The sequence below is a fragment of the Trachemys scripta genome, chromosome 2, assembly GCF_013100865.1.
Source record: "Trachemys scripta elegans isolate TJP31775 chromosome 2, CAS_Tse_1.0, whole genome shotgun sequence".
NCBI lineage: Eukaryota > Metazoa > Chordata > Testudines > Emydidae > Trachemys > Trachemys scripta.
This window is the reverse complement of record NC_048299.1, coordinates 225,265,480-225,283,332: the sequence shown is the minus strand read 5'-3', so window position 1 is coordinate 225,283,332 and position 17,853 is coordinate 225,265,480. Positions and strand designations below refer to the sequence as shown.

The 17,853-nt window shown below is 43.7% G+C and overlaps 1 protein-coding gene across 6 annotated transcripts in view; it reads right to left on the bottom strand.

The window, feature by feature from the left end:
* Nucleotides 1-17,853, bottom strand: part of SULF1 (sulfatase 1) — a 169,299-nt gene that overhangs the window by 82,947 nt on the left and 68,499 nt on the right. For 4 of the 6 annotated variants that reach the window (XM_034763061.1, XM_034763064.1, XM_034763059.1 and 1 more), the window contains 3 exons: nt 17,495-17,554; nt 16,920-17,154; nt 7,595-7,834 (listed from right to left, as the gene is read on the bottom strand). In XM_034763061.1, coding sequence (XP_034618952.1) covers nt 7,595-7,834; nt 16,920-17,091 — 412 coding nt within the window. In that variant the 5' untranslated portion in view covers nt 17,092-17,154; nt 17,495-17,554. Of the gene's footprint in view, nt 1-7,594; nt 7,835-16,919; nt 17,155-17,282; nt 17,362-17,494; nt 17,555-17,853 lie in introns of those variants that run through there. The other 2 variants (XM_034763063.1, XM_034763062.1) reach the window with 2 other exon arrangements.

The following is a 17,853-nucleotide window of genomic DNA, read 5'->3' as shown; positions in this document are numbered from 1 at the left end:
AAACAGATTATGAGTCAATGGGTAAAAGTCTCATTAAAAAGCAATGCAATTTTCAGGGGACATCTTTTCACTATTATATGTAACGGCCCCCATGGGGACCGCAGCAAAGATAAATGCAGATTTTTGCATTTTAATAAGACAGGTTTTATCTGCATTTTGGCAGTTTTGCTAACTGTTCCCAGGAGACAGTGTTATTTTTAATGAAATGTATAGTAGTTTGCTTAGGGTTACCATACGTCCTCTTTTTCCCGGACATGTCCGGCTTTTCGGCACTCAAACCCCCGTCCGGGGGGAATTGCCAAAAAGCCGAACATGTCCGGGAAAATGCTGGCCAGGCACTTCCCCCCCCGCGGCGGCTCTGCTCCTCCCCGACTCTTCGGCTCTGTTTAAGAGCCGAGCGCTACGGGCTTCGGGCAGCCCCCATGCCTCCGGACCCTGTGCCGCCGGAGCCCGGGAGGGGAAGTGCCCGGCTGGGGGCGCAGGGTCTGGAGGCAAGGGGGCTGCCCGAAGCCCAAGTGCTACCGGCTTCACGGTTTGCCAGGCAGCCTCCAGACCCTGCGCCCCCCCGCTGAGCGCTTCCCCTCCCAGGCTCCAGCTGTGCTGGGGAAGCGCCGGCCGGGGGTGCAGAGTCTGGGGGCTGCCCGGCAAACCATGAAGCCGGTAGCGCTCGGGCAGCCCTCTCCGTGTGGCTGGGAGTGGGAGGGAGGAGGGGGCGGAATTAGGGCGGGGAAGGGGTGGAGCTGGGGCGGGCTGGGGTGGGGAAATGGGCGGGGCCAGGGCCCGTGGAGGGTCCTCTTTTTTTATTTGTTAGATATGGTAACACTAAGTTTGCTACGTTGGAATAACTGCAGTCTGTGTGACAATGTTCAATTAAGTTTATGCAAATAATGACATGGCAAGGTGAGCAGTTATTTGGATATCCTTATGGCTTTGGAATGTTTTTGTCACAGCAAAAGATAAACATTTGGCAAAGTGCAAGCATCTAGTATAAATGCACTCCTTAAAGCTTGTCATTGATTTTTACTTTTCTCCCTAACAATTAGCTAAAGGTCTTGAACTGGATTGGGACCTAAAATAATGATATCTAAGGGGTTGCCCAGGTGCAAGCCTTGGGAGAATTTGACCCAGGAATTTTGTGGATTCTGAGGGCGAGATTTTCATAATTTACTAAGATTCACCTTCTTGCAATATTAAATATATTTTATATAAGATCTTTTCCCAACTTTTTTCTTATATCAGACTATTTTGAAGATACTGTACCACAGAATTAGTCATGTCACTACCATCTGTGTTAGTGGGTGTCATATAGCTAGACAGTGTAAATGCACTGCAGACACATCCCTAGTTTTTCCACAGACCACAGGATATCTATTGCATACAGGCTGCATGCATGCAGGCTGCATCAACCCATTGATGTTTGCAGGGACATTTCTGATTTTAACAAAAACAACCCCCATCCCTCCCCCACAAAAAAACAACCAATAAAAAAAAACACCACACCTCTAAAAAGACATAAACAGTAAGGTTTACTCCCCGTGACCCAGACAACTGTTTTAGGTAGACAGCCCACTTCCTTTAACAAAACTAGCTATGAGGAAACCATTTACTGGAGTTGCAAAGAACTGTTTGTATGAGATTTCAGTACAGACGCAGAATGATTCAATGCTTTTGGGGACAGAGCCCAACACAACTGAAAGGCCAGTACTATTCCAGTCAACTCCTCCTCACTTTCTTCCCATTAATCTAACAACAATTTTAAAACTGAAAACTTTTGTTTTTTTTCTCTCCAGAGGTTTTTTTCCTGGTTACAACACTACTTTGCAACAATATAGTACCTCTATCAAATCACAAACAACAATTAAGGTTCGTAACACCGCTGAAGAATATTATAAGCACTTATGCATATGGGGAAACTGAGGCACAAAAATGTGTTTAACCTACAGCTTGCCCAAAGTCACAAAGGAAGTCTGTGACAGTGCCAGAAATAGTACTCAGATTCTTAGTTCCCAGTTCTGTAACTTAACCATAGTACCATATTTCCTTATGAATAACTCAGGTTTTCTATTTTTACAGCTTTGGGGGTATTTCCCAGTATCTGTCAGTGTTATCATTGTAACCATAAAAATATTTAGAGTTTAATAACTATAACTTGATACACAGGTTGTTAGCCCAGTCTTTATATACATAAGCAAAAAGCCTTTATTATAGGCCAGGCTGGTAGCACCACCCATTTTTTAGGGTTGCACAGTCCTTCCCATTATAAGACTCTTTTCAGTGGCTTATAACTTTGCCACACTTCAGTTGTTTGGGCTGAAATTTTATATGTCATTGTGCCTCAAGTGGAATTTTTCAGCCCAAACCATAGCCATTTCCAAAAACAAGGCTAGTTTTTACCATGTTAAACATTCCAGTGAGTTTTTCTTTGAAAAGCCCTAGCACCCCCATTCTTTGGAGCAGGGCCTTGAAATTTGAAAAGGGGGGTGATCTTTCTGTCAGGAATGTGCTTTTTGCTGTCCCTGCAAAAATCTACCGTAATCTGGCCTAGTTACAAGCCTTTGAAAAAGATCAGTTTGCCCATGTTCAGTTGAGACTTCTTGGATTCCCTGAAAATCCTGTCAGAACTGAGCATGTTCCAGCCTGGGGTTGAGCCGGTCTTTCCCTGCAATGGCAGCTCAGGGCTGTGCCAAGTCAGCACCAGAACTGAGAGCAGGAGCCTCTCTCTCTTCTGGTCTCAGTGATCTACCCCCTAATGACCCAGGCAGCGTGGAGGCAGACATGCAAAACCTGTGAAAAAAATGCAGAAATTGGGCTTGTTTTGGCTTAATTGGCTTGTGAGTTCTTGTTGGCTAGTTTTGGGCTTGTAGCTTGTTGTTGCTTCTTTTTGATTAGCTCCTGGCAAGCAGGGGCGCGGGAGGGGGGAAGAGACAGAGGTGCACAGCTGGCCCACCACAGTCCCAGATTGCATGCCAGGGGGATCTAGTTACATAGGGTGTTGGGTTCTTAGGGATTGGCTTGTTTTGGCCTTGTTTTGAAATGGGATTAGCTTGATATTTGGCGTACTGTGAAAATCGGGGTGCTTATTTACTGTGTGAAAGTTGGCAACTGTGTGTGGATGAGGAAAGCTACCTGATTCTAATACAGATGGGACAACACATAGACCTGGGGAAAAGACATGGGGAAGTAGACTGGAACAAGGAACTTGGGAGGGGATGGAAGTTTGGACTGGAGGCTGGCAAAAGGGGGAGAGGGAAACTGGGACTGGGAGCCCAGGGAAGATGCTGGGTCAAGGAGTGAAGAAGCAGTGGGAGGAGACACTGAGATTCAAGGAGCCCAGGGAGGGAGATTGGGACTGGAAGCCAGCTGGAATAGGGAATGTGGGCAGGGAGGTTACTGGAGGTCAGGTTTGGGGAGAAACAGGTTGGATCAGGAGGTGGGTGGGGAGGGGCCTGGGAATGGTTGGGTAAAGAGATTTGGACAAGCAGGGTTTACTTCAGGGGGGAGAGGGGGCAGGGGAAGAGACACTAGGACTTGATGGGCAAGGAGATTGGAACTGTGTGAGAAGCATGAGGAATGGAGAATGGACTGTCTAGGTGAGAGGAATGGGACTGAGATGAGGAGACAGGAGTGGCAAAGAACAGGACAGGTAGGAGGGGACAGGGCAGAAGGGATCAAACTTGGTGGGGGGGGGGGATAGGTAGAAGGGTCTGTCTCCACTAGAGCATACTCCTAGTGCCTGGAATGGAACCCAAGATTGCTGAATCTCACCATTTCTCTGCTGGCAGCAAATATCCATGAAGTCCCCTCTAGTATTGGTTGACACAGAGCCTGACAACCTGCTACTGCTATCCAATATTCCTTTATCTTAAGTAGTAGGGGGTCCGTGATAGATCTAAATGTTCCAACCCTGCTGATGAACCATGTGGGTGACAATATGATGCCACATGATGGATTTTCTGTTTTTTTTTTTAAAGCTTGGAAATTACACACACAAATAGCATATGATCATGTAATCAAAGACTGTATCACAATGCATACATACAAGGGAGGCAAATTAAGGTTGCTTAGGGAACCCGAGCTTTTACCTCACAAGGGAGTCTGCTATTGCTATCAATTTTACATGGAAGGCATTCAGGTACTTCTAGTGATTAGTGGCAGTACAGAACTCTAAATTAGCTAGCTAGATAGCAAATACTTTAAAAACACTGAGCAGCTTTTCAGGTGGATGTGGTAAAGGCTTGTGAAACAGATCAGATGTGGATTACTAATCCATAAATCAGGAAATGTTTCTAGCACTTAATCCAGAATCTGAAAGCAGTGCTACAGAGCAGACTTTAGCATCTAAGGGTATGTCTTCACTACCAGCCAGATCGGCGGGCAGCGATCGAGCCAGCGGGGATCGATTTATCACGTCTAGTCTAGATAAATCGATCCCCGAGTGCTCTCCCGTCTACTCCAGTACTCCAGCTCGGCGAGAGGCGCAGGCGGAGTCAACGGGGGAGCGGCAGCAGTCGACTCACTGTAGTGAAGACACCACGGTAAGTCGATCTAAGTACGTCGACTTCAGCTACGTTATTCACGTAGCTGAAGTTGCGTAACTTAGATCGATCCCCTCCCCCCCCAGGCCTAAGACCCATACACAGCAGAAAAACAAAGGGCCTAATCCTGCCACCCTTACTCATGTTGAGCAGTACTTTACTTCACTAGTAATCTTATTGAAATCAACTGAACTTCTCAGAGTAAAGTAATAGACCAAAAGAGGATAAAAATGCTTGTTCAGTTTTGTATTTTAAACAGGATCAAGGAGCTCTGCAGGACTGCCAGCTTTGCCAGAGAGAGTTGTACTGGGCGGGGTGGGGGGGGGGTGATGAAGGGGAAGCAAATAGATTTTAGGATGTTAAATGCAGCAGTGCTAGGAGAATTGGTATAAAGAGACATTCATTCTCTCACTGTATGCTTTAAAAGTAATCAATTCCTGTGCCTAACCTGTTAGTGGAGACTAGGGTTACCATATTTCAACAATCAAAAAAGAGGACGGGAGGAGCCCCGCCCCCGTCCTGTCCTAGCCCCGCCCCTGCCCCTTCCACTCCCTCCCACTTCCTGCCCCCTCAGAACCCCCAACCCTCCCCCCCACTCCTTGTCCCCTGACTGCCCCCCAGGACTCCACCCCCTCCCTAAGCCTCCCTGCCTCTTGTCCCCTGACTGCCTCCTCCTGAGACCTTCCCCACATCCTAACTGGCCCCCTAGGATCCTACCCCCTACCTGTCCCCTGACTGCCCCAACCCTTAGCCACACCCCCACCCCCTGACAGCCCCCCCAGAACTCCTGACCCATCTAAACCCCTCTGCTCCCTATCCCCTGACTGCCCCCTGCTCCTAACTGCCCTCCAGAACCCCACCCCCTATTTATGTACAGGCGGGACTACCTGCCCTTTCCTGGTTACTATACGCGGCCAGTCCGCATCCACATCCAGTAGTTAAAAAAAAAAAAAAAACTAATAATTTAAATTGGAATTTCATCCATTAATAAGTATTTATTATATAGTTAAAACCATTCTATTGAAGGGCAGATATTAAATAACACTAAATATGTTAATGTTCAAAACAATATTAAAAATTTGAAAATTTAGAGCATGGAAACCAAAATAGCTAAAATTTAGTTTTGGCAAGATACACGGAATGGAAACTCCGGGATCTTTACCTGTCACTGAATATAGCCATCATACCAATAGTGGAATATAAAACAAGTCTACATATACTCTCCTTAAAATTTTTACTTCTGTCCATTCCCAATAATTGTAACAAATCATTATTACCTTCACTCCACTTGCCACGCGCCCCAAGCACAAAACCACAGAAGTGGATATTTTTACCTCCCGTTAAGTTTTTAATTTCTTCCTCTAACTCAAGATAATAAGCCACCTTCTCACTGTGGGCTTGTTCCAAACTTCCGGCATTATCCTCCCTGTTCCTTGTCCCCTAACTGTCCCCTCCTGAGACCCCCCCCACCTGTACCCTGACTGCCAAAAACCTTACACCCCCAACCCCCAGACAGCCCCCCCCCGAACTCCTGACCCATCCAACCCTCCCCCCTGCTCCCTGTCTCTTGACTACCGCCCCCCCAGAACCTCCCTGCCGCTTCTCTGGCCCCCGGCCCCCTTACTGTGCTGCAGAGCAGCGCGCTCGACAGCGGGTCGGAGCTCCAGACGAACAGCCCCAGCCCGGCGATCTGTGAATGCAGGGCGGGGGAGGGAGGGAGAGGAGGGGAGTGGTGTCAAGTTTCAGGAGAGAGGCGGGGGAAAGTGCAGGAAGGGCTCTGGCTCTGGCTGTCGGAGCCCCGGCTGGTCTGTAAGCCGCGCGCACGCTCTGCATGGGGGGGGGGAGGAGGGGAAGTCCGGACATTGACAAATTCCCCCGGACGCTATTTTTAACCCGAAAAAGCCGGACATGTCCGGGGGAATCCGGACGAATGGTAACCCTAGTGGAGACAAACTTCTTTGCTGCCAGATACATTGTAAAGATATCTGCTTCTTTGGTCTTATAAAGGAGAGTCTTTATGGTCAAACAATACGACTGGACAAACTGCACCCTGATACCTTGCGCAGCTCCTGTATCTTTATAAAAGAGTCAGGCCAGAGCCTTACAGACTTATTCTTAAGGATCGATGATGCATATATGAACTGGAGATTTTACATCAAGCTGAAGCATAGATGAGAGGGATAAGAAGAGTTCTTTGCAGATAGAAAAGGGAGCGCTTGACTACGGAAAACTACCAAGAATTTACAAGAGAACTATTAAATCTTATTGCTGCTCACCAGAACAATTCTTAAATTAGGGATTCTCAAACTGGGGGTCAGGACCCCTCAAAGGGTCATGAAGTTATTACCTGGGGTGTTGTGAGCTGTCAGCCTCCACCCTAAACCCCGCTTTGCCTCCAGCATTTATAATGGTGTTAAATATATTTAAAAAGTGTTTTTAATTTAGAAGGTGGGGGTCGCACTCAGATGCTTGCTATGTGAAAGGGGTCACCAGTACAAAAGTTTGAGAACCACTACCTTAAATACATTCAGTTTCAGAAAATGAAAGTGAAGATTACCCCATATTAAAGTTTAAATTCTCATCTTCATCTTGTTTCACTCCCACCAAACGCATCTTCACTCCTAGGAGGTCTTTGGTACCAGTTTCCACAGTGGCCCAAATATCTTCCCTCATAACTGCTTCTCCACAACTGGGCCTTAATACTGACCATAATCATGGCAAGGGATGCTGGCTCAGCATCACAGTGCCATGACGATGCACATCTCTCACCTAGGTGTAACTGCTCAACAGCCTAGTCCTCACATGAGACATCCAGATATGAAAATGTGCTTCTCAGTACAAGTGGGATTCCTTATTCAGTCTTAGGCGGTAAAACTGGCTAAGCCATTACAAATAGGCAGTGCCACCCTCACTCATGACACACACCTTTTCCCTGCTCCAACACTGAGCCACTGCTTTGCTCCTTAAACCTAGTTCGAGACCACATTTGCCAGTTACTGAACACCCCCCGTAACGTCCACCATCTTTTTCTTTAGCAAAGAGCTGGAATTGTCTCTAACCTGTCCGATAGCCAGTGTTGTTGAGATACACTGCAAAGGTACGTGGTTCATGTGTTGCCTGCCAGGAAGGAGAAGAGCAGTTTTCATTGTTGGTGTATATGTTGTGGTTGTGAACGTATTTCCCTGTCAGCATGGAGGACCGAGATGGGCAGCACATTGGGGTGGTTACAAAGGCATTGATGAAGGTAGCACCTCCATTCTCCATGATCCTTCTAGTCTTATTCATCACCTGCAAGGACCCTGAAATAAAGAATAACTGATTTTACTATACCATTGCTAAGAAAAATCTAAAAATACATTTATATTGTGTCACCTGATTTTTAAGTATACAAATGTATAATTACATTTGCCTTCTGTTGTTGGCTTGGAACATTTCATTGGCTAGCTCTAATTTTAAAGGAAAAGTAAACATTTTAGATCATGTCACCAAAAACACTTTGCAAAATTCTAGGAAGTTTTTGAGCTCTTTTCTTGCTCAGTCACAAAATACAAGTGTAGACTAATCTGATAGGCAGATTCACAAGCCAGCATCCAGTTGAACATTATTGTGCAAAGATAGATGGTGCCATAGAACACATCAACAAAAGATAAGTAAAATAGGTACCATTCTAAGAATTAATAAGCTCTATTTGACATTGAAGACTCTCAATGAAATTCTCTCCTTTAAGGGATAAGAAATTTTAATATTTGCCCCAATTCTAACTAATTTTTAATTTGATTTAGAACTTGATCCTGCAGCCCTTTACTCATGTGAATACTCCTAACTCATGCAAGTTGATTCCAACTGAAGCCTGGGACTTCTCAAACATGCACTATTTATAAATGGCCATTTGACTTCTCAAAAGGATTAAAAAAATATTGTTTTACTGCCATACATGCAAAACAAATAAACCCTTACAATAATTAGCGGAGCATTAGGCTTCAACAGCTTTTGCAGACACCCAGCCAACAGTGATTTAATTATACAGTTATCAAGTAGCAGGCAAAGCACAGAGTTATTTTTTAAAAATCACACTAAAAAGAGACCACATGCATTGACAATAACCTCACTGGGTGAAATCTGTTCCCGTGCAGAGGAGCTGCACACAGGCCTCTGCAATACCTCAGACCTGTGTTCTGAGTCAGTTTAGCATTTGTGGTTGAATCAGCAAAATAATTTTTGATAGTAGTCCCAACCAAACTCGTGTTCATTATGATCACATCATTATGCATAGGTCTAGCCTAAGGACTTGGACATGGTTATCTTAATTTTATTTTTTTAACCATTTGAAGCTCAACAAACTCACGTTACAGAAAAAGAGGAGGACGGTAGGTAGGATCTTCAGGTGTACAGCAGCCTCTTGCTGTGAAATGGTGAGCCTGGTCGCTTGTGCTAGGGTCTGTGAGTACTTGCTGATAGCTACCAAAGTTTTGCAATGGTCAGTTGTCCAACAAGCCAGGAACTTGGGGGAAAGTGGGGGGCAGGGATGGCAATAGGCAACCGTCACTGAGCGGTTTTGTACTTTTACAGCTTTGGGGATTTTCAGAAGTGGATTTTAGCTTCTCCTGTTATATTTTAGTTTACTTTGCACAGCTGACAGCACTTTGCTTACAGTCAGTTTTACTGTTCCCCTGTTCTTCTGTATGGGTCTATCACAGAGCAACAGGAAGAAGCAAAATATTTAAAAACCATGAAAAATGGGATTGTAAAGTCACAAAATTGCCAGGAAGGTTCAGGGCCAGGTGTAGTCTCCGGCATTTTGCGAAGCCCGAGCTCGTAAGCTGGAAAAGTACGCCCCCCTGGCTGACACCCTGAGAGCGAAGGGCTATGAGGTGCAGATGGACGCCCTGATTGTCGGAGCCCTGGGCGCCTGGGACCCCTGCAACGAGTGTGTGCTGCGGACCTGCGGGATCGGTCGACGCTACGCACATCTCATGCGGTGCCTCATGGTCTCAGACGTCATCGGGTGGTCCAGGGACATCTACATCGAGCACATCACCGGCCACCGACAGTACCAGGAGGCATGAACCAGAGTGACATCATTTTCCCACTACGAGAAAGGGACCAAGTGACCTTCTCCGTTGGATTATATGAACTGGAACCATAAACTCCCTAAACATTAAATCTCACCAAATGAGGGTCAATCCATCCTCATCATCATATCCACTCATTATACTCCACACCCGAACATAGCCACTTTATGAACTTCATACCCTCATATCTCAATGTCTGTACTTTGACCCATCAACCTTTTACCCCCAATCGAGGATATTGCAGATTATGTATTCTTCATGCCACCTTATCTTAAACCAAATTTTGCACCCTCAATAATCTGTATGTTATTCCCTGATAACCAGAAACTTCTATGCTCAAACTTTGTTCACTTTTTTTTACATCATCTTAATAAAATTTTTAAATCTGAAATTATCATCAATTATTTTTCGGACTGTCAATTAATCACAGTTAATTCACATGAATAACTAAAAAAAGTAATCACATTTAAAAAAATTAATCGAGATTAATCACACTGTTAAACAATAGAACACCAATTGAAATTTATTAAATATTTTCGGATGTTTTTCTACATTTTCAAATATATTGATTTATATTACAACACAGAATACAAAGTGTACAGTGCTCACTTTATATTGTTATTTTTATTACAAATATTTGCACTGTAAAAATGATAAAAAAAGAACTAGTATTTTTCAATTCACCTCATATAAATACTGTGGTGCAATCTCTTTATTGTGAAAGTATAATTTACAAATGTAGATTTTTTTTGTTACATAACTACACTCAAAAACAAAACAATGTAAAACTTTAGCACCTACAAGGCCAATCAGTCCTATTTCTTGTTCAGACAATCGCTAAGACAAACAACTTTGTTTATATTTATGATAGACACTGTTGCCTGCTTCTTATTTACAATGTCACCTGAAAGCGAGAACAGGCATTTGCATGGCGCTTATGTAGCCGGTGTTGCAATGTATTTACGTGCCAGATATTCTAAACATTAGGATGCCCCTTCATGCTTCAGCCACAATTCCAGAGGATATGCTTCCATGCTGATAATGCTCACTAAAAAAATAATATGTTAATTAAATTTGTGACTGAACTCCTTGGGGGAGAACTGTATGTCTCCTGCTCTGTTCTACCCGCATTCTGCCAAATATTTCATATTATAGCACTCTCGGATGATGACCCAGCACGTTTGTTTTAAGAACACTTTCACAGCAGATTTGACAAAACGCAAAGAAGGTACCAACGTGAGATTTCTAAAGATAGCTACAGCACTCGACCCAAAGTTTAAGAATCTGAGGTGCCGTCCAAAATCTTCAGAAGTCTTAAAAGAGCAACACTCAAATGCGGAAACTACAGAACATGAAGTACCAAAAAAGAAAATCAACCTTCTGCTGGTGGCATCTGACTCAGATGATGAAAATGAACATTCATCCGTCCTCTCTGCTTTGGATCATTATCACACAGAACCCATCAGCAGCATGGATGCATGTCCTCAGGAATGGTGCTTGAAGCATTAAGGGACATATGTATCTTTAGCGCAGCATGCACGTAAATATCTTGTGAGAACGTCTACAATAGTGTCATACGAATGCCTGTTCTCACTTTCATATGTTCTCACTTTAAACAAGAAGCAGGCAGCATTATCTCCTGCAAATTGTAACCAAACTTGTGTGTCTGAGCAATTACTGAAGTAGGACTGAGTGGACTTGTAAGCTCTCAAGTTTTACATTGTTTTATTTTTGGATGCAGTTATTTTTTTGTACATAATTCTACATTTGTAAGTTCAACTTTAATGATAAAGAGATTGCACTACAGTACTTGTAGTAGGTGAACTGAAAAATACAATTTCTTTTGTTTTTTACAGTCAAATATTTGTAATAAAAATAAATAAAACGTGAGCACCAGACACTGTTCTGTGTTGTAATTGAAATCAATATATTTTAAAATGTAGAAAATATCTAAAATATTTAAATAAATGGTATTCTATTATTGTTTAACAGCGCAATTAATATTTTTAATCGCGCAATTAATCATGATTAATTTTTTTGATTGCTTGACAGCCCTAATTATTTTTAAACAATTTAGTAGATTTCAGGTTAACTGGTTACCCCAAACACTGATTTGTTGTTTTTTGTGGGGTTGACATATTAGTTTTAGCAACTGAAATTTGACTTAGTCTTTTGCATCAAATTTCCTTTTTTTTTTTTTTGTTAAAGTGGGAGACGGAAAATGAGGTATTGGTGTTTTTAACTCTGTGGGAGTAGGGTTGACAACCCTCCCAGATTGGCCAGGAGTCTCCCAGAATGGGCCTCAATCTCCCAGCTACTGAAGCCAATCTGGGAGATTTAAGCTCCTAAAAGTCCAGTGGCCCGTGCAGTGTGGCTAAGGTAGGCTCCTTACCTACCCTGGCCCCGCGCGGCTCCCAGGAAGCAACCGGCATGTCTGGCTCAAAGGCGCAGGAACCGTGGCCATGGGAGCTGCAGGGGTGGTGCCTGCAGGCAGAGGCAGCACGCAAAGCCGCCTGGCCAGGCCGCCCCTGAGCCTAGGAGCCAGTCACTTTCCAGGAGCCGCCCGAGGTAAGTGCCGCCCAGCTGGAGCCGCATCCCTTCCTGTACGCCAAACCCCTGCCCCAGGCCTGAGCCCCCCCACACCTAAAATCCCTCCCATACCCCCTCCTGAACCCTGAACCTCCTGCCCCAGGCTCAAGCCAGAGCCCCCTCTCTCTCCCTGCCCTCCGAACCCCTCGGCCCCAAACCCCAGCCCAGAGTCCGCACTCCTGCCCACACCACAACCTCCAGCCCCAGAAAATGAATGAGGGTGGAGGACAGTGAGCGACGGAGGAAGGGGGAGATGGAATGATGGGGCAGGGCCTCAGAGAAGGGACAGGGCAGGGGCATGGCCTTGGGGAAGGGGCAGGGCAGGAGGTGGGGCAATGGTGTTTGGGTTTGTGTGATTAGACAGTTGGCAACCCTATGTGGGAGCCCTTATATCTCTCCTTTGAGTAGTCTGGTCTGCCATAATACTTGTATATGTGACCTTTGAAGATGCACACTTTGCAAGATTCGGCCCATGGTGAGTAGTGTTCATTACCCTTTCACAGATGCTCTTTTCACCCTGCAAACTTGTATAGAAATGTGTATAGGAAAATATTCAGCTAAATATAGACAAATAGCAGGGATTTAAAGATACAGGATTTTTTGAAAGTAACTGCTCAGTTCTGCTGCTGCTACTACTGCTGCCACAATGCATTACTGTCAATGGAAAGGCTCCCTTTCACTTGAATGAGAGTTGGAGCTGGCTCTTAGTTATTTTATTTATTCCACCAGGTATGCACTTTACGAAACTGATGCTAATAGATTTACCCCACTGGAAATCAACACGTCAAAGGCAGGTTAGGCTGCCTCCTTTTCACATGAAAGGGGACTGATGGCCCCTTACTAAAACTCAGTGCGTTGTTTGTTTTTTGTTTGTTTTTTTGTCTAGCTCCCAGTACCAAAAGTAAGGGAAAGTGTCAATGGGAAATCAGGACTCTGACACTCAGTCCCCAGGAACAATGGGGAGAGGCCAATGCTCCAGGTCAGCTTGATTGACAGGGCGGGCAGGCTAATCAGGGAGTCAGGAGGCCGGGGGGGTCCCGTCCTCTGTGGGAGCTGGAATTGCCTGGGTCAGACAGAGTGGGGTCGAGCTAAGGAGAGAGCAGGGGCCCGAGCTGTGCTGGGAGCAGAGTCATAGAGAGCAGACCTGTGCCGGGAGAAGGGCTGTAGCAACCAGAGCCAAAGGGGCCAGAAAAGCAGCCCAGGTAGCAGGTCAGTGCTGGGAGCAGAGTCACAGAAGCAGCCCGGAGAGCGGACCTGCGCTAGGAGGAGAACTGTAGCAACCAGAGCCAGAGGGGCCAGAGAAGCAGCCCAGGGAGCTAGAGGCAGAGGAGCAGCAGCAGTGCTGGGGCAGAGTGGAGCAGGAGCTGGGGCTGGAGCAGTCCGGAGCCGGGTGCGGTGGCAGCTGGGGAGAGCGAGGAGGACCCTGGGCAGTGAGCCCAGCGCAGGGAGATGCCCCCAGCCAAGAGGCTCTGCAGGACAGACTTGGAGGGGGATCGTAACCCCTATGGGGCAGGGGCGATGCTGGGAAGAAGGGTCCTGCCACCTAGAGCCTTAGGGCATTTGGCCACCGCTAGAGCAAGTGTCTGACCTGCAGCATCCCTGCAGCACAGCTAGGACTTGACAAGGAGGCCTGGGACTGTGAGGAACAGACTGTGATCTTCCCTTACATTCCAGAGATGCTGACTGTGATGTCCCCGTGCCACAGAGCAGACCCTGTGGATAGGATCCCACTGATCATTACATACAGTTCAAAGCAAATACAATTTATTAAACAGCAATCAATTTAAAAAAATAAGGAAAAAATGGGGAAGGTTAAAGGAAAATACACAACCCCACTCTGTATTCTTCTGTATTTTCAAGCTCTCAGTGACCCAGCTTAGAAGATGCTATTTCTCATATGTGAAAAATAATACAACTTTGTTCCCCATTCATAAAAACAGATTAATTTTGATTTCAAGAATAGGTCATTATGTTTATTTTGTGTGTGTGTGTGGCTGGGGGGGGGGGGGAATAAAACCACAGTATTTCCCTCTTCCCACTATACAGGTATCAATTTGCACACACTATAACAACAGTTCCCAATCTGTGGGTCACAACCCCAAATCTGGTACCTACAAAGATGTTTTCCATCAACTGGATATCCCAATGAGATTTTATGAGTCCCATATCCTTTGTGACATTATACATTGTATAATGTATTGTTGTACTGGGGGTGGAGTGAACCTGTGTGTTACAGCCATTCATTCATTCAGGATAAATATAAAAAAGCTATCAAGCACATTTATGGAATAGATAGCTGGACTCCACCCCCCAAAACATAGGCCACATGCAATGCTGCACAGGAATCTGAGCTATCTGGGTGGAGGGGTTTGATTGCAGGCTGAATGCAAATGGAGGGGACTGTTTGAGGGAAATTGTGAGATTGAATTGGCAGAAACACCATGAAGAAAGACAGAGAAGGCAGCTAAGAAGAAGTCCCAGAGACAGCCAGAGAAGTACTCGGGTAGCCTGACTCTGAAAAAAAAAAAAACAGTGAGAGAGTTTGGGTAGAGTGCTGGCTGGAAAGAGGCTTGGAATTGTGAGCAAAGAAACTGTCTCCTGGTGTTTGATTCCTACTGTGTTCGGGGTAAGAGGACTTCCTTGTACATTCCTTGTAAAATACACAAAGTTGCATCAAAGAAACAGCGGACTCCATCAATTTCTCCTAATTGAAATAAGCAATTCGCAAGACCCTGAATATTGGCTAGCTGCATGGGTCACAAGGGGTAACATTATTATGCACTATCGTGCACTCTGTGGTACTTCCCAGCTTTCTGCAAATTATGTTCTGGATTTTACTTCACTGTTCTGTATAACTCTAGGACAGAGGGGCAGAGAATTTTACATATTTTGCTTCAATGATTCTACACTCAGAAGGCAAATACCTTCTGTTACAAAGTATGTGATTTGCATAGTTATCCAATATATTGTGCTCAAAATAGAACAGAGAATCATTGATGTTGGAATACTAAAAGAGTTTGTTTCATTCCATAAGTCTTAGACCCTTCTGATGCCATGGCATAAGCAACTCTAAATATTTTAAAGGGTGTGAAACTCAGCTTTGCCCACGTGGGGTCATAAACAGAAAAATGATGACTCATATGTAGAAAATAATGTATCTTTAAACCTTACAAATAAGCAGAATGATCTATTGTTGAAACTGCAAAATAATATGACGTGTCTTGGGGCCAAATCCTGGTTCACTGTGCAAAGGGTATGTAAATTTCCTGTGTATGGGAAAACTATGCAGGGACTGTGGAGAACAGAACATTCCTTCAATCCAGTGGTAAGGCATATGTACAAGCAGGTTGTGGTGGTTTCATTACGGGCCTGCAACACCAGCCACAGCCCTCTGTGAACCCCTAAGCAAGTTTCTGAGTCAGCAGTTCCAGTATGTGAACAGAGAGATTTACTACATCCTTGCTACTCTCCCAGCATACCTACAATCCCCTCTCCATGGTCTTGTGAAGACAGCTGCCAGGAAGCACTGTTCTGTGTGCACTTTCTTTTCTACATGGCCTCTACAGCCTGGCCCAGTGCCCAGTGGAAATGGGCCCCTGTTTAGCCATAGAAGGAAGGCCAGGGCTTGACCCTTGTACAGAAATTTCCAAAATGTCTGTAACTAAAAGAAACAAATCTCCATAATAGCTCTAGAATCTCTTAGACTAATAATGTAGGATTGTTTATAACCACTGGATGGCCATTTATTACGCTGCATGGTTAAATAAACCAGTGATTAGAGAAGACACAAATAAAATAGATTAGACAGACAGCTCTAAGGGCTCAATGGGAAAACTCACTATGCCCAATGACAGGATTAGCCCTAAAATAAGAAATATGAATTTATTATTTGTGGACTAACAGCCCAAAAAGTTGTACAGTCATTATCAAATCATAACAAATACAAAAATGCCCATAATTAGATAAGCTTAGTGATTAATATCTTTCTAGAGTATTTAAGGGAAAATATGCCAAGAAGATGATCTTGAAGAAGTCCATATAAATATTTTAAACATTTCCCCACGCCTCAGAAAATTCTGAAAAAATCATTTCCTACATGTTGTCCAAGTTGTCATCAAATATTGCATACACACAGGACAACTAAACTGGCCTCCTTTCCTATACTTCACATGGTATGAAAATAGCTTGACTTTAAAGATATTTAAATATTACATATAAATAATATAAGCTTGTGATCTGAAAGTAGGTCAAGTTTGCATGTGTGTGTAATATATCAGATCATATACTATATATGACAAGAAAATATAGCTTTTTATCCATCTGGTACCATGCAATAGGTAACAATAGCTTCAACTTTTTAAAGAGTTATATAAAAGCAGATTGTCAGAACTAACTTAAATATTATGAATTGAATTGCTTGTTTTTTTTTAAACTTTTTTTGGTCCTATATGTTTTTACATACTGTATTCCTCCCAACCTCCTAGGTTAACATGGCTGATTGTTAGGTACTTATCCCCTAAACTGGAATTAGTTGAGTTAAATCAGGTGAGCAATAAAATGTATAATACAATTTTTAACAATATAATTTCCAAATCCGTGAACCATGTCTAATAACATTGCAGAACAGGCACATTTTTAAATATAATTATCATGTATATAGCAGAAATTACTGAAATACACGTGTAAAGGAAACTGAGTAGCAAATAACATAATTATGTCTCACCAAGCTCCACATCTTGGTCATCTGTTAGTACGAGAATAATGTTGGGTCTGATATTTTTTCGCTCCTGCTGCACACGTCCTCTGAACCTTGGGGATTTGACAGTAGTACAGAGACTTCTTAGCAAGCCAGTACTGAGCACAGTCAAAAGGAGTGCAAAGCAATAATACTTCATTGTAGTTTCAATATCACAAGCAAAATAATTGTCCCAAAGTGTCTGTTCCTTAGTTTTCAAGATCTGTGGAGAGAAAAAGATTAAAACTGAAATGCTGCCAAAACAGTGAATAAACTTGCAAAAATGTTTGGAGAAAGGCAATATTCAGAAGTCAAAACTAGCAAATACAGAGTAGTGTGACAGCAACTCACGTAGATTAATGGTAGCTTTATACTAAGTCATCTTCTGAGAATACACTTGGACATTTTGCAACTTCACTTTTCATTTTACTTTTGCTCCAAGTTAGTCTATGGACTGCATTTTGCATTCATAAAACTTCCAATGTACACCTCACACTTCACCTCCCATTCTTTTTTTTTTTTTTTTTTTTTTTTAAAAGCACAGTGTTCCTTAAGTGCAGTACCTGGGTATAGTAATGAATTGCTATGATGCACAACTGTTCAGAACATCTGTAGGAGGAGCCCTACAAGAAGGTAAAAGCAGAAGACATGTTAGTCAAAGACCTCTCAACTTATTGTGCTCTGAATTAACTCTGGAATTGCACATCAGAGCTTTTCTTTCGTCCACTAAACAAGAAAAATAGAAGAAATCTACATTCACCATTGCTTACATAATAGCATATCTTCCTTGTTGGTTAGACTGCACCTTTTGTGTTTAGAGGTAAGTGAAATATATAATCTTGTCATTGACATATGTCTTTTACAACATTTATAATCACCCTGTGAAACTCTCAGAATAAGAAGTGTTAATTTCAGCTGGATG